This window comes from Euprymna scolopes, chromosome 42, assembly GCF_053919585.1.
Source record: "Euprymna scolopes isolate OS-2025 chromosome 42, ASM5391958v1, whole genome shotgun sequence".
Lineage (NCBI taxonomy): Eukaryota > Metazoa > Mollusca > Cephalopoda > Sepiida > Sepiolidae > Euprymna > Euprymna scolopes.
The window spans coordinates 16569992-16584661 of record NC_136523.1 but is presented as its reverse complement, the minus strand read 5'-3'; the positions used below and the strand labels follow the sequence as shown (position 1 = coordinate 16584661).

The 14670-nt window shown below is 30.8% G+C and overlaps 1 protein-coding gene across 2 annotated transcripts in view; it reads left to right on the top strand.

Annotated features, from left to right (window-relative positions):
* The window catches only part of LOC145266939 (uncharacterized), a 558464-nt gene that overhangs the window by 213470 nt on the left and 330324 nt on the right, over nucleotides 1-14670 (top strand). The window contains exon 3 of one of the 2 annotated variants that reach the window (XM_080122755.1): nucleotides 8519-8557. The exons of the other annotated variant lie outside the window; for it this stretch is intronic. Within the exon in view, the coding sequence (XP_079978881.1) occupies nucleotides 8519-8557 (39 nt within the window). The remainder of the gene's footprint in view (nucleotides 1-8518; nucleotides 8558-14670) is intronic. 2 annotated transcript variants of the gene reach the window in all.

The window sequence follows — 14670 nt, the reverse complement described above, 5'->3', positions numbered from 1 at the left end:
TAATAGATATTATATATATATAATAGATATTATATATATATAATAGATATATATATATAATAGATATTATATATATATAATAGATATTATATATATATAATAGATATTATATATATATATTATAGATATTATATATATATATTATAGATATTATATATATATATTATAGATATTATATATATATATTATAGATATTATATATATATATTATAGATATTATATATATTATAGATATTATATATATTATAGATATTATATATATTATAGATATTATATATATTATAGATATTATATATATATATTATAGATATTATATATATATATTATAGATATTATATATATATATTATAGATATTATATATATATTATACATATTATATATATATATATATTATACATATTATATATATATATTATACATATTATATATATATATTATACATATTATATATATATTTTATAAATATTATACATATTATACATATTATATAATATATATATATAGATATTATATATATAGATATTATATATATATAGATTGTATATAGATATATAGATTATATATAGATTATATATATATAGATTATATATATAGATTATATATAGATTGTATATATATAAATTATATATAGATATATAGGTATTATATATATATAAATTATATATAGATATTATATATATAGATATATATTGATTATATATAGATATAGATATATACATTATAGATATGGATATTATATATACATTATAGATATTATATATATATAGATATATATTATATTATGTATTATATATATTATATTATATATATTATATATTATATATATATATTATATATATATTATATATTATATTATATGTAATATATATTATATATATATATTATATATTTGTATGTTATATATATATATTGCATATTATATATATATTTGTATATTATATATATATATATATATTTGTATATTATATATATAATATATAATATATATATATATTATATATATATGTGTATATAATATATATATATTATATATATATATTTGTATATTATATATATAATATATATTATATTTATATATTATATATATATTTATATATTATATATATTTATTTATATATTATATATATATTTATATATTATTTATATATTTATATATATATATTTATATATATATTATATATATATTTATATATTATATATATATTTATATATTATATATATATTTATATATTATATATATATATATATATTATATATATATATCTATTGTATATATATATTATATACATATGTTATATATATTATATTATATACTAGCGGGGGTACCCGGCGTTGCCTGAGTGTTTGTTTCCGGGACTGGGGGGGGGAGTTTTAAAAAATGTTAGGGTAGGTAAGTAGGAAGGATCAAACCCGGAGTCATGAGTAAAAGTAGGAAGATAAAGTGTGAAAAAAACAAAAAACAAAAAAACATCTGCAACGTTAACAGTTCGGCCACCAAGAAAAGTCCATTCCAGTTGTTTAGGAAAAAAAAAAAAAACGACTACGGTAAGTCGGCGCGAACGTGAAAATATAACCACTACGCCACAGAGCACTGCATTGAGTGCATCTTAGTTTAGTGATTTTAAATAACTTGACATGAAAGAACTACGAAGCCAAACCGGTGTTCTCTTCTCAACTGTTCCTTGTGAACGATCCCCAAACGGTGTTAAGTGGTGGCAGGGGGAGGAGGAATTTATTAGAGAGAAAATATTTTACCACTTCCATTGATCTTAACCGATTTTGGCCGTGACTTCTCAGCAGAAAAAGTATAGAAATCTAAGATTATCGAGGAATTTGAGAAATGATAAGCCTATAACACACCTCAGATATTTTTCTGCCGTTTGTGCATATTATATTTGCATGAAATATCTTGATTTTTAATCCTATTAATGTCAAAATCAGCCGGAAAAAATGAGTTCATTTTATTTATATAGAAGATATTATATACATACATCATATATATTATATTATATATTTATATATATATATATATATATATATATATATATATATATATATATAAATAAATGTATCTGTATTTGTGTGGGCACTGTCTGATTATGCAAATCAACTTTTTTGCAACTAAAGTTGAATTTTTCACATTCTCTAGTAAAATTTTGAAGTATATAGTTTGTGATATTTTCTTCCCTATACAGAGATATACTTAAAAATATTCAGTTTGATAGTCTTGTTTATTTATATATACATACATACATACGTGTGTGTGTGTATATATATAATATATATATTTAACTTTAAGGGTGGTCTTATACGCCGAAATATACAGTGTGTGTGTGTGTATATATATATATATATATAGGTACACAAGTATGTGTATGAAGTATATAGTTATGCGTATACAATTGAGTACATTCATATACATATATATATATGGTTATGCGTGTACATATGCGGGCATGTATATGCCAGTGTATACATATATGTGAGTATGTGCATGCACATGTGTACATATGAGTATGCATGTATACATGTTTATGCAGATATATGCATGCACATGTGTATGTATATGTTATGTATGTGTATGTTGGTGTGTGTGTGTCTATGTGGTTATGCGTATGCATGTGTGCACAGTCGTGTGTATGTATATGTGGTTGTGCGTCTGCATGTGTACATATATGCAGGTATGTGTGTGCACATGTATACATATATTTGGTCATGCTTATGCACGTGTATGCAGTTGTGTGTGTGTGTGTGTATATATGCAGTTGTTTATCTGTCTACATGCACATAAATATGTGTGTATGTATATATATATATATATATATATATATATATATATATATATATATATAAGCACATGTGGGAGTTAGTTTAATGTAAATTATGTGTATAATGTATATAGTAATACGTATGCAATTGTATGCATTCATATACATGGTTATGTGTGCGATTATGTATGTGCATACATGTGTGGTTTTGCGTATGTGTGGGTATGCATATGCACATGTGTATGTATACCTGATTATGTGCAGTCTGTATGCATGTCTATGTATATAGATGTGTACATATGTGCATGCATGCATGTGTATGTGTGTGTGAATATACGCAAGTGTTAGTTGCAGGTGTGAACTAACATAATCACACAGTGGCCGATGTGGTCGTACCTTGAAACAAATCGATTGCATATAAATCAGCCGCTCGCGCAAACGAAGCTGGCAACTCGGAAGCCATTAGTCTGATGACGACAAAAATAAAATTGTAAAAAAAAAACAAAAAAAAACTTGCAAACCTACCCTCACTTTTCCCTGGCACGATTCCTCAGCACAGACTCTTCCCCATCCACACACTCCCACATACCCACAATTCTACTGCCAATTTTTTAATTTCAATTTATATATGCATACTACTACCTTGAAATAACCAGTGTTTGACTGTCCATCAACTGCTTCTTAGCCCATTACAACATAGTCATATATTTCGGAACTTTTGAGTTGAGCTTTAATAATTTGGATTATTTTAATTATTCCAATTACTGTTCTCATCTTGGATGTTATTTTCACAACGTTTCGGCCGATGTAATCTCCGACCTTCTTCAGACCATCCCTGATGAAACAAGAGCAAGCTAACCCGATGGAAATAACCAAATATAAAAAAATTGGATAAAAACATTAATTCCTTCACCCTCAACTGGGCACTTTTCAACAAGGAGGGGGGGGGGTCGCTTTTTTTGCCGATGTCTTCGAAAACCATCCTCTCTTTTCGATTGACTAGCCTTAATTCAAACCTTCACTTCCGGTTTGGCGATGGACGCAACGGCAAAGACGTCACATTTTTTTTTTTTCACATTCTTTTCCTCCTTCGTGGTATGGGTTCGAGCCTGCCTGCCTGCCACCACTTTTGTTTTTTTTGCTCAACTCACACCTCCAAACACTCTGGTGAATGCTGGGCAACCAAGCTAGTTTTAAATAAAATGAATAAAAAAATAAGATTAAACAAATGACAAATTTAAAACATTTTTTTTTTTTTTTTTTTTTACTAAATTCTTTTTTAACCTTTTAAAGCTAAAAAGAATTAATTTTAAAAATTTACAAATTTGAAAAATTCCAAACGTAACACATTTTTTTTTTTTTTTGTTTTTTTTGCTGAATAATTTTTAACATAAATTATAAAGGAACAGCTGTCAATTCACTTGCACAATTTTTTTTTTTAAGTTTCAAAAGAATTTATCATAAAAAGTATTTTAGTTTTCTCTCAACATGACCTTTTTTTAATTATAAAATAGCCAATTTGAAACCGTAAACAGACAGTCATGTTTTTTCTTTTTTTTTTTTTTTTTTAATTTTTGGAGAAGTAATGGTTTTAATGATTCTTAACTGATAAAAAGAGACTATAAAGGGAAGTAATTAGTATTTCATTAATAAATGTTTGCGAGGATGATAGTTTTTTTTTTTTTTTTTTGTGATGTAAGTAAGTTAATATTTAGATTATTTGGATTATCCAGACTACTGCACTCAACTTGGATTTTATTTTAATAAGGATGGAATGAGAGAAGTTACCTCCATGGGTGAAATAAAAAAAAATATATTTTTTGTGAAATTCTGTACAGGTTCCAAGTGCGACAACACACGCAAAACGTAAGAATAACATCCTATATAAAAGAATAATTCTAAAAACTGGAATGATGCCAAAAATTAATACAATATTGTCATTTTCAAGTCTAATGTTAACAAATTTTTGTTAAGCCGTCCTCTTACATAATCAAATCTTGACCAGTTTCACCTATCGTCCAAATTCTCATCCTTACCTCTTTCCAGTTTTCTCCAGGTCTTATTTTTCTATCCTTATATTTCCTCCTCTTCCCACACCCCTTTTGTGTTTCTGTTCATCCCCATACCAACTTTTTCTACCCGGCACACCCTCTGTTCCACACATATAACCCAACAATTCCTGCATATGCAAAAGATATTGGAGCCGCTTTTGCACATTGCAGGAAGTGAAGAGAGAAAGATTGTGTATTTTAAAGCCTGACTGGCTGCATCCTCGTCACTTCGAAATGGTCAGCAAATGTGGTCTTGCACTAAACTCAAAACGAAAAAGATGGAAAAAGAAAAAGAACGACACTGCGCCTATAAAATTAATGAAATAATAGAACATTTTCTTTCCTTCGAATCAAGAAGGAAAGAAGCTTAAAGGATTGGTGGGGGAGGGGGAGAGTGGTTGAAGTTCTGGAATGATTTCAAGAGAAAACTGACCGATTCTTTACTGCGTCACCAACGGATTTGTAGAATTTTTTGCTGGATTTCTTACATTAAACAGACTCTTTTAAGACTCCATATTCGTAGAGCCAATCAACAGAAATGAGAAGAGAAGCAAAGAAACAGCCTCTGCCAACCCATTATTTCTGTACTTTATAGTTGGACAATTCCTTTTTTAATTATCATCTCTTCTCAGAAAGACCCAACGTTGCCTGGGATTAAATGAAGATCCATGAATATCCCACACCATATGCCGTATACTAATGTTAGGATGATATATTCTGGTTAATTTTGTACGATTCAAAAGCATCAAGGTAATGAACAAATGCTTTATTTAACTGTTTAAATATTTTAGTTTTATCCCCACCTTGTTTTATCATCCTTATTACTAAGCTGGAAACTGGGGATATATATATATATATATATATATATATAAGCAAACAGTTAATAAAATATGTTAAAAAACACTTTGAGATGAGTTAAAAACATATTTAATCTGAAAAGGAAACATATATATATATATATGCAAAATAAAATTGTTTTGGATTAAAAGAATTTACATCTCTGATTATTTATTTATTTGTGGACTGTTCTTCTCATCTTCATAATTATTGTTTCGCCATGTTTCGGCCAACTCATCCTCTGGCCTTCTTCAGGTGATTAACCTCGATGGGGTAGGAAAGCTGAGTCTTATAATTGTATATCTCCAGTAATTACTGCCTTCTGCTATTGATTATGTTCAATTATACATTTATTTATTTTTTTTATTATCACTTATGTTGCAGTTCAGTTTTTAAAGCTGACGTAACTTATAAATCACTGTCATACGAAAGCTATAATTATTTTGTTAATGTTTTAAGATCTATTTATAAAAAAAATCCAAATAGGTCAGTTCGTAGATCATCAAACTGAAGATCTCAAGGTCTGGGTTTCGATTTCCAGTCATGGCATCCATTTTATTTGTTGTGAATTTATTATTTACGAGCCTGAGTGGCCGGCGTTGCCCAGAGGTGTGTGTTGAGCAAAAAAAAAAAAATGGTAGTAGGCAGGCAGGCTCGAACCCATGATGCAAAGACGGAAAAGAATGTGAAAGAAATTCTCTTACTGCTACTACATGACGCAACTGGAAGTTCGAAACATTAAAATTAGGCAAAGTCAATCCAAACAATACGATGACTTGCAAAAATGGCCCACAAAAAATCGACTCCCTCCTTGTAGAAAACTGTCCAGTTGAGGGTGAAGGAACTAATGTTTTTGGCTAATTTTTCGATATTTGTCGTCTGAGACGTCAAACTTTAAAATGATACCAATCTCGTGCACCTCTGTTGAAAATTTTAGGTAGACATACACACATATATTTAAGCAGAGAGGTGAGATTTATGTTATAGACTTGTGGTGTTGCCCGGATATTTGGTGTGTGTTGAGCATAGAAAAAAAAAGTGGTAGTAGGCAGGCAGGCAGGCTCGAACCTATGACGTGAAGGCGGAAAAGAAAGGGAAAGAAAACTTCACATGTTACCGTTATGATGCGACAAGAAATAAAAAGCGTTTAAATTTAGTGATGTCAATCAAAAAATTGACTTGCAGAAGTGAATGAGTTCACGCAGGCGAAGAAATGAACGTCTAGCTTTCTGCTGTTTTATTTATTTATTTCTCAAAGATGTTGGGGAAAACCAGCTCCCCCCAAAAAGGAGGATCTCTGGAAGTGTCCGAATAAATAGCAATTGTCTGATATGAAGGGTTTCCTCCACATTGATCAAAGCTGATTGCCTTTCTGGACGTCCCGGCCGGAAGCCTAGGACAAACAAACACGGGAAACAAGGGCTTTTTTAAAAGTCGATCAAAATAAAGATAGACGACGTCAGTTTTCGAATCGTAGATATTATAATCTAGGAAGTATAAGGAAAGTTTTCCAAAATAGTAACCTCATGGAGAAGCTCTGTGAAAAAAGCCTTTTGTGGACATATAAAATCGCGTGCACCCATTTTGCCTTTAATATAATACACTAGTGGGGGTGCCTGGCGTTGCCTGAGTGTTGGAGAAAAAAAAAGAATTGGTAGCAGGCAGGCAGGCTCGAACCTGGAATGTAAAGGCAGAAAAGAAAGTGAAGGAAAATCTGAAATCTTACTGCTACGCTACGAGGCGAGAGGAAGTAAAAAGCGTTCAAATTTAGCAATTTAAAAAATTGACTCCTAGAAATGAGTTCATGCAGGTGCACAAATGAAGGTTGACTGTAGGCCAGTTTCTGCTTCCCCACGATGTTAGGGAAAACCAGCCCCTCCACTCCCAAGAATGGAGAGCTCTCCAAATAAATAGTCAATCAAAATAAATGTAGGGACGACGTTCGTTCACAAATCAAAGATATTATAATCTAGGAAGTATAAAGAAACGTCTAAATAAATGTAATCTCGTGCAAATCGTAGATATTATGATCTGTGGAGTATATAAGAGTTCTAAAAAAATAGTAACCCCCTCAACCCCTTCCCTCTCTCAAAAAGCCTTTCTTGGACATACAAAAACATTTGCCTTTTATGTATAATAGATTGTTTATGTAATATTTTTAATTTCTAGTTAAAATCTGTATCTCTAATCTATATATCTATAAAAGTGAACGTATCTGTGTGTCTGTTTGTGTGTGTACATTTCCCTACGCAATAACTCTGTCAATTTTCAGTCTACAGACTTGAAATTTGATATACAGGGTACTGAGATTTGAGAAAATCGATGTGATCGGTTTTCGGCCAGAAATTTGGCCATTAAGGAGTCAAAGTTCAACGATTAGACCTTTGAGAACTCTACCAAACTCCTCCGACAATTTTTGGTCTAAACACTTGAAATTTTAGATATAAGTTCTTTGGACATGGATCTAACTGAACAATTGGATTTGAGCCCAAAACAATAAATTTTAAGGGGTCATAATAGGGGTCAAAGTTTAAAAAATTGATCACTTTTTTTTTTTTTTTTTTTCTTTGCTCAACATACACCTCCAAATACCCGGGCAACGCCAGGCACCCATACTAGTATTATATAAAAGGAATTTTGTGTGTGTGTGAGTTCGTTCTCTATGAACTCTAAAACGTCAATAGCCTAGTTATCTAAATATACTTTAATTCCACCATAATGCATTTTGATATTATACGAATAAAAGTTGAGTATTTTATACATTTTAAAAAATTTTTTATCGCTGTTAACAATTTTCTAGTTAGCCATTTTGTTTTTAATTAATAAAACAATTTCATTAATAAAATTATTTTTATTTGCAGGTAAGAAAACGAAAACTTATTTCTGAAGAGGGAGAAGAGGTTTGTTTATGCAATTTTATCTTTTGTTTTCCTTCTAGTTATCCTTTTATTTTCCTTTCTTGGCCCCCCACCCCCACCCCCGAGGATAGGACCTAATAATTCACTCCCGTTCAGCTGTTCATTTGTTCACAATTTTCTCAATAACCACTCCTTGAATTTTTTTCGAAATTTTGCACAAACATTAGTCATGGTGAAAGTAAATGTTTTACCAGAACGGATTTTCCAGGATAACTCTGATTGTCCCCCTAGGGGCAATTATAGGGGTAAAATTGCCACCAAATCATCTGTTCATCACTTTTCCCAATAACCATGCCTTGGATATTTTTGAAATTTTGCATAAACGTTAGTCATGGTGAAAGTGAATTTTTTATTTGTGAAGGGGACCCTACATGCTTGCTCCTTTTCTTTTTTTTCAATTTATTTTTTCCTATTTCCCCCCCCCCTTTTTTTTGTCTTTTATTCCTGTTTTCTTTCTTTTGCCTGTTTATATTTTTCATTTCTTTTCCCCATTTTTTTCTTTGTTTTTCATGTTTTCTTTTTTCTTCTTTTCATTTTTTCCCCCATTTTCTTTTCACTTTAAAATGTTTTCCATTTTTTTTATATATCTTTTTCATTTTTACGTTTGAGTGTTTTTTTTCTATTTCTTAGTTTTCCTTTTTTCTTCAAAATTATAGATAAAAATTTTAAGAACTTATTCCATTTTTTTTTTTTTCATTCTGCATTTTTTTTTTTTCACGTATTGAGCACTGTTAAAGTAGATACTGAAAATAGATACATAAAATTTTATATAGATATATGAAATATGTATTTGCGTGTACATATTTGTGTGTGTATGCATATGTGTATAGTACAGATATATGTGGTTTGTGTGTGTACATATATGTGTGTTTATATGTTGAAATATAAGTGTATATATATATATATATCGTCATGTATGTGTATATGGAAACATGTATGTGTGTGCACACAATATTTAATCCCTTGAGTATGTCATTGTTTTTTGTCAGTTTCAGAATCTTTGCCCCTTTTTTCTCTCTACTCCCTCCCAACTTGCCACTTTCGTTGAAACAAAAGGAGGAAGAGTAAGGTGTCAGGAAATGGAGAGTAAGGAGACTCAGCAAATAAAAAAAAAACGAGAGCTAGTACAATTAAGGGAGAGTAGAGATAAAACCCTTCAAGGAGAATTTCCTGTATATTAGCTCGTTTTTTTTTTTTTTGTTTTGTTTTGTTTTTTTATACCATCTGCCTGTCTCTTTCACTTTGTTTCCTTCTCTCATTTTTTCATTCTCTCAGTTTTTCTTTCTCTTCCCTCCAGTCTCTCTTTCTCTTCCCTCCTGGATATGACCTTAAACTATATCCGATGGTGAGGCCCCAGCTTGTGGGCTTTGGGGAATATGGAGCCACCCTTTAATTGCCATTGCTCCCAGGCCCACTCTGACCTAGAGTGGTAATACCTGTTAGGGTCATAACTATAGGTTAAATAGAAACCGACTTGAAAAAAAAAAATTCTATTAAAAAATTGTTCTTCAAAATAACTGGATTCGGCATTAAATAATCTGAAAAGGGTTGATATGATGTAAAACAAAAACATCAGTCAATCTTCCCTCCAGTCTCTCTTTCTCTTCCTTCCAGTCTCTCTTTCTCTTGTCTTCAATCTTTCTTTCTCTTCCTTCCAATCTCTCTTTCTCTTCCTTCCAATCTCTTTCTCTTCCCTCCAGTCTCTCTCTCTCTCTTTTTATCAGTCTCATATTCTTTTCCTCTCTCTTGTATCCTTAAATAGCTTTTGGCCTTGGTAAGTGTTAATTGATTTAAAAAAAACACACACACACAAAAGAAATGAGAAAATATTTTGGAAGAAATACAGAAAGAAAAGAATCGCCAAAAATTAAAAAAAAAAAAAAAAAAAAAAAAAAAAGTAGAAGTATCTGGAAGGAGAGCAACAGAAAACTGAAAGGAATATAATAATAGGGTTAGGAGGAGAGTAGGGAGGGAGAGTAAGGGTGCGAGAAGTGGAGAGCAAACATAATAAAGAAGCCAACGAGTGTGAAATAAATAAAATAAAAAAATAAAGTGTCAAGGAGGAAGAAATGGACAGAAGTAGAGGATATATAATATGGGCAAAAATACAGTTTCCAAAAATTGCCTCAGTTTAAAATGATTTATGTATGAAAGATTGGAAAAAAAAAAGTGGAATGGAAATATTTTGTAAAGGGAGATTAAAGATGAAAAAAGAGGAGGATGAGAAAGGGACAAATATTTTTCAAAGGGAGATTATTGGATAAACGAGTAAAACGTTTGAAATAAATAAGAAATATTAAGAGTTATATTAGGAATTAAGTTTAATATCATAAACTAAATCCCAATGAACACCGTTTGCTGCTGCCATTGAGTTGGGTACTGTTTTGGTTTGCCCAGTTTATTTTGGTTTACCAACTTAGTTGCATTTTTAAAAAAGAAATAATATCTATTATAATAGTCATATTCCTGTCTGTTTGTTCACAACTAATGTATGCAGTTAGCACCAACCCTACTTAGGGTTTAACCGGCTTCCTCCAAAGGAGGAAGTTTCATGGGAGTATGAAATTCACAAGCAGTCCCCAGTCGCATGTTTATCACCGTTAAGGAAGATGACGATGTTAGGTTTTGACAACTTTTTGCAGGCAGGTGTCGACGTCCTCCTACATGCAGCACCTGGACTTCTCAAATTGGTCACCCATTTTAGTAATGACCAGGCTCAACGTTGCTTAACTTCAGTGATCTGACGGGAACCGGTGTGCCAACGTGATTACGTCGTATTAATTAATACATACAAACAGTACACTGTTAATCAAATCCATTTTCATATGATCTTCATAGAATTTTATTCCAGCATGATTTTCAGATCATTCAAACACTACTGTGTTTGAAATGATCTGGTTAAGTGGCAGTTTCAGTCACTGCTTTAAAGCTTCACCGTTCACTCAGTTTTCGACCAAATTTTGAACAATTATTACAGTTTATAGATCATCTTCTCAGCTATATTGTGAAAAAAAAAAATTTCAGTTTTCGTTCAGTGAAACAAAAGTTATGATGAATTTTCCGGGGTTCAAAATTGTAAAAATATGTAAGGAGGTGAGCGACACTTTTTATGACTAGTTTCTATAGCAACCACGTCGCTTCAGCGACTACTGTTGCTACTAATTCGAAAAGAGAAATAACAAGTAAAACAGAAGGAAATAATGATAGGGAGATAATTGGGGGGATTTCCGGGGTTCAAAATTGTAAAAATATGTAAGGAGGTGAGCGACACTTTTTATGACTAGTTTCTATAGCAACCACGTCGCTTCAGCGACTACTGTTGCTACTAATTCGAAAAGAGAAATAACAAGTAAAACAGAAGGAAATAATGATAGGGAGATAATTGGGGGGATTTCCGGGGTTCAAAATTGTAAAAATATGTAAGGAGGTGAGCGACACTTTTTATGACTAGTTTCTATAGCAACCACATCGCTTTAGCGACTACTGTTGTTACTTATTCGAAAGGAGAAGTAACAAGTAAAACAGAATGAAATAATGAAAGGGAGATAATTGGGGGGATTTTATTGAAAGCAGACGAGTGCTGTACATTGTTATTACATATGTGTTTATGGGGGCAAAAAAATAAGACTGAAATTAAACAAAGAACAAGTGAATTTATAGGAAGCCTGGAAAAATCATGGATTACAATAGAAAATATATATATTTTTTTAATTCAATTTATAACATTATACAATCAATTCTCAATGCTACAATATTTTAAGTTATAAATTATATTTTTTACTAGAATATCTTGCCCTTTTTTTTTTCCAGTTTTAACAACTAATCCTTTATTTTTCCATGTTTAAGCTTAACCATATTACTTTTCATGCTCGCATTTTTCTATTGTAATATACTATTCATTCAAAAGAGACCTACAGTAAATGAGTAACCTGCTTTGCATATTACATTAAACAAAATCCATTTTATTAATTCACTCCATGTTGTTAATTGTTAGTTAGAATGGAATTATTCCATTTTAATATTATCAGAAGTTGATGTATTTAATTTATTTTTAATTAACTTATTTTTTAATTCAGTTTCAATTATTAATAACTGACAAGAGTTACGTTTAAAACCGGAAGTATTATTTATTTAAGCTATGAGAGTTATTTTCCCCCTAGAGTTACTTTGCATTTGATTTTCATAGACCAATATGGGTGTATTTTATGCGTTCTTAAATTCAACATGTGGTTACTTTTTGTAACTAATTGGGATATTCTGTGTATCCTTAATATGCGACGCCAGGTATATACAGTTAGTTTAATATAAGATATAAGAATTTTTATGTTGCCGTAAATATCGGTCTTGAGTGGAGTAGCCATTTTGTGTAGCAATCTGTTTATGTCACGGATCTGAATTCTAGATAAATTAAAAAAAAAAACAAACAAAAAAAAAACAGAAAAAAGCTTGAAATAAAAAAAGGAATGATTGTGAGTTTTAAGACAGTAAAAGTATAAGCCTTTGAAAGAAAATTGTGAAATAAACGTAATTGAAGAATAAGAACGAGATACAAGGAATATTAAATGAATGAAAGTAGAAAGAAAGGAATGGATGTCAAAAGGAGGGGGGAGCATGGAATATTGAAAAAGTGGGATAGATTTTTTTTTTTTTTTTTTTTTTTTTTTTAAGGCGAGTGTAAAAAAAAAAAAAAAAAATGGCTTCCTTCATTCTTGACAGACTATGGATACCCACAATAAGGGTGCCTGCGCGTGAAATTTTTGTGCCAAGAGTTGCACAATCTCCAACCACACCTCTCTTGAGTCGACTGTTGATTACCAGTGGCAAGTGGAGGTTCAGAACGACTGGAAACACTGCCGAGATAAGCAGAAAGCACATACAGTGCCTAGAATTCACAAATGGTCATCCATCTGGTACTAACCAGGCTCAACGTTGCTTAACTTCGCTGATCTGACAGGAACCGGTGTGTCAACGTGATTATGCTGTATTAAGTCAAAAGTAAGCATGCAAAAATAGAAGGGGGAGCAAACCTGAGAAAACCAATCCTCTTGTAATATTCTTAATTGAATAAATATGAAGTAGGGGGAAGTATGAAAGATTAAAATAAAGTGGAATAAATTTTTTTTTCAAGGAGAGTAAGGATGTAATGAAAGGGAGAGCAAACATGAAGAAATTGATAAAAAAAAAAATATCTTTAAAATAAATAAATAAAATAATTGTACGAGGTGCCTTAAATAAGTTTCCAGACTGTTTTCGTATGGGCACTTTTATTGATAATGCACATATGAATATCATGTCCCCCATTTGAAGTAATCTCCTCGGTCTGCAAAGCACTTGTTGGAGAGTAAGTATGCAAGAAAAGGAGAGCAAACATGATAAGGATGCCAAGAAATGTGAAATGAATAATATATATATATATATATATATATATATATATATAGCCTTTGAGACTTTACAGTCAATTGAAAATTTCTTGGGGTGACTAAAAGTCGTAAATCACTCGCCCACCAATCAATAAAATTTCTTTACATATAGAAACAGGAAAACCCATTTATTTTACCACCCTCAAATAGAATGACCTATGTCTCATCATTTGTGAATTTTTTCATCTCTAGCTGTGAGACCCTTGGAATGTATTGAAAAAAGAGTGGTCACGCTAAAAATCAACAAGAGGTCAAATTTACATGTCGCCTTCATTTAGCTCTCTGATTTTGAAATTCATTTGGAAAAAAAACCTCTTTGACGCTACAACTACATACACTTCATACTTACAAAAGTAAAGACGGACATTTGAAAGAGGAAAAAAACGCTTTGTTCCGTACAGGATCCGAAGAAATGATTCTTATTTCTATGGAACAATAATATAAATGATGCTAAATGAAGAAACTGGTGTTGTATATTAACGTTTTGTTGAATATTTACTGAAATGTTTGTAGCAATAAAATAGTTGATTTACAAGAGTTAAATATTTTCTTGTTAGATTATACACACGGTAATTTCTTGAAATGTTGTAAAATTATTTACTATTATTGACTGAAACAAAGACATAAAGTCGGAGGAGAAAAAATATTTTGGGGCAAGTAAGTTTTCCCTCACAC